The sequence below is a fragment of the Colobus angolensis genome, unplaced genomic scaffold, assembly GCF_000951035.1.
Source record: "Colobus angolensis palliatus isolate OR3802 unplaced genomic scaffold, Cang.pa_1.0 Scaffold239, whole genome shotgun sequence".
In the NCBI taxonomy this organism is placed as follows: domain Eukaryota; kingdom Metazoa; phylum Chordata; class Mammalia; order Primates; family Cercopithecidae; genus Colobus; species Colobus angolensis.
This window is the reverse complement of record NW_012115588.1, coordinates 1,859,128-1,860,814: the sequence shown is the minus strand read 5'-3', so window position 1 is coordinate 1,860,814 and position 1,687 is coordinate 1,859,128. Positions and strand designations below refer to the sequence as shown.

General features: G+C 50.6%; 1 protein-coding gene across 2 annotated transcripts in view; it reads left to right on the top strand.

The window, feature by feature from the left end:
- Nucleotides 1-1,180: 1,180 nt before the first annotated feature.
- The window catches only part of TTLL1 (tubulin tyrosine ligase-like family member 1), a 22,913-nt gene continuing 22,406 nt past the window's right edge, over nt 1,181-1,687 (top strand). For both annotated transcript variants that reach the window (XM_011945142.1, XM_011945141.1), the window contains exon 1: nt 1,181-1,397. In XM_011945142.1, the coding sequence (XP_011800532.1) occupies nt 1,190-1,397 (208 nt within the window). In that variant the 5' untranslated portion in view covers nt 1,181-1,189. The remainder of the gene's footprint in view (nt 1,398-1,687) is intronic.

Sequence of the window (1,687 nt, the reverse complement as noted above, 5' to 3'; positions counted from 1 at the left end):
GGGAGGCTGAGGTAGGAGGATTGCTTGAGCCTGGGAGGCAGACATTATAGCGCAAGGAGATCAAGGCATGACACCCCAGCCTGGGTAACAGAGTGAGACCCTGTCTCAAAAACATATAAATACATACATACATACATACTTTTTTAGTTCTGATAATTATATAAAATAGGATATCACATAATAGAACATGGAGTCTTGAACCATTAGAGAATCTTACAGAAGTGCTTTGGATGAACTAATATGATGTCTGGGAATTGGTTGAGAACATGCCAGTGCTGAGTGAGGTGGAGGTTCAGACTAAACGAGACTGGCCACGTGCTATTAACTGGGGAATGGGGCAATGGGGGTCCCTCAACGCTTTCTCTCTCCTTCCGAGTATGGTGGAGGTTTTCCATAATAAAAAGTCAAAAAAGATTCCCTTGATTCTAGCCATCCTGGAATCCACAGCAACCCTTTGGGGGCTCTGGGCACCTTCTCTAGTGTGGTGCTGTGGGGTGGGGGTAGGCTGGGGGCACAGGGACCACAGTGCAAGAGGCTGGGGCCACTTGCCATGTTTTGTGACTCTGGCTCTGGGCGGGGCCAGCTCTTCCTCCGTACCCCTTCCCTGCTTCTCAGCAGGTGTGGTGAGGACGGGCGTGTGGCAGGGAGACCGTGGCTTTCTCAGAGGCTTGGAAGGAATCCATTTCTCTTTCAACTCTGTTGTCCCAGACTTGCCCCTTCAGCAGACTCTCCAAGAGTATCAAGTACTGACTCAGGGCCCGTAACTAACCCCTGTGATTTTATTTTGAAAGGGTCCTTGACCTTCCTGAATTTGGGTACAGATCCTGTTTAAATGAGTTTCCTGACTTCAGAGTCTGAAAAGGGTGTATTTGTTGACAGTGTTATCATTAATCCGTGTTATCACTCATCAGTAAACATCGATTGAGCCCCTGCTCTGGGCCAGAGAGGGAAACAGCTCAGGGTACAGAATCAGCACAGCTCCTGGCCCTCACACAGCTTGGGTCCTGGCCTGTCCCTGGGCACCTGTTCTGTGCTGCTATGGGCCGGGCAGCCCCTGGCTCAGGTGCCGGTGGATGTGGGAGTAGTGGGGAAGGGTGCTGAGGGTTCAGGGTGTTTGCAGGGACGGGAACAAGGGCTTCTGCCACACAGACGTCACTGCCCGGCATCTGTCCTGCTCATCTCTTTCAGGATGAGTGTGCAAACCATCCGAAATGTGTTCAGCGTCGAAACTGGATATCGGCTCTCAGATGACCAAATAGTCAACCATTTTCCAAACCACTATGAACTGACCCGGAAGGACCTGATGGTGAAGAACATCAAAAGATACAGGAAGGAGCTGGAGAAAGAAGGGAGTCCCCTGGCAGAGAAAGATGAAAATGGAAAATACCTCTATCTGGGTTTGTGCCTTTTCCACTGGCTCATGTTTTCAGTAAACAGCTGAGTTGTTTCTTTGGGGCGCGAGGCGCTGAGGTGGTGACTGTTGGCTTTGCTGCATGAGTATGTCCACGCGAGTTGTGGTGGCACCTGTTTCATTTCAGGTGTCTCCAGAATGAGGGAGCAGGAGGGGCCTGAGTTTGGGATCCTAGTTTCTGTGAGTGCCTTGGGAATTGCCTGGCATGGACTTTTTTTTCTTTTCTTTTCTTTGAGACGGAGTCTCACTCTGTCGCCCAGGCTGGAGTGCAGTGGC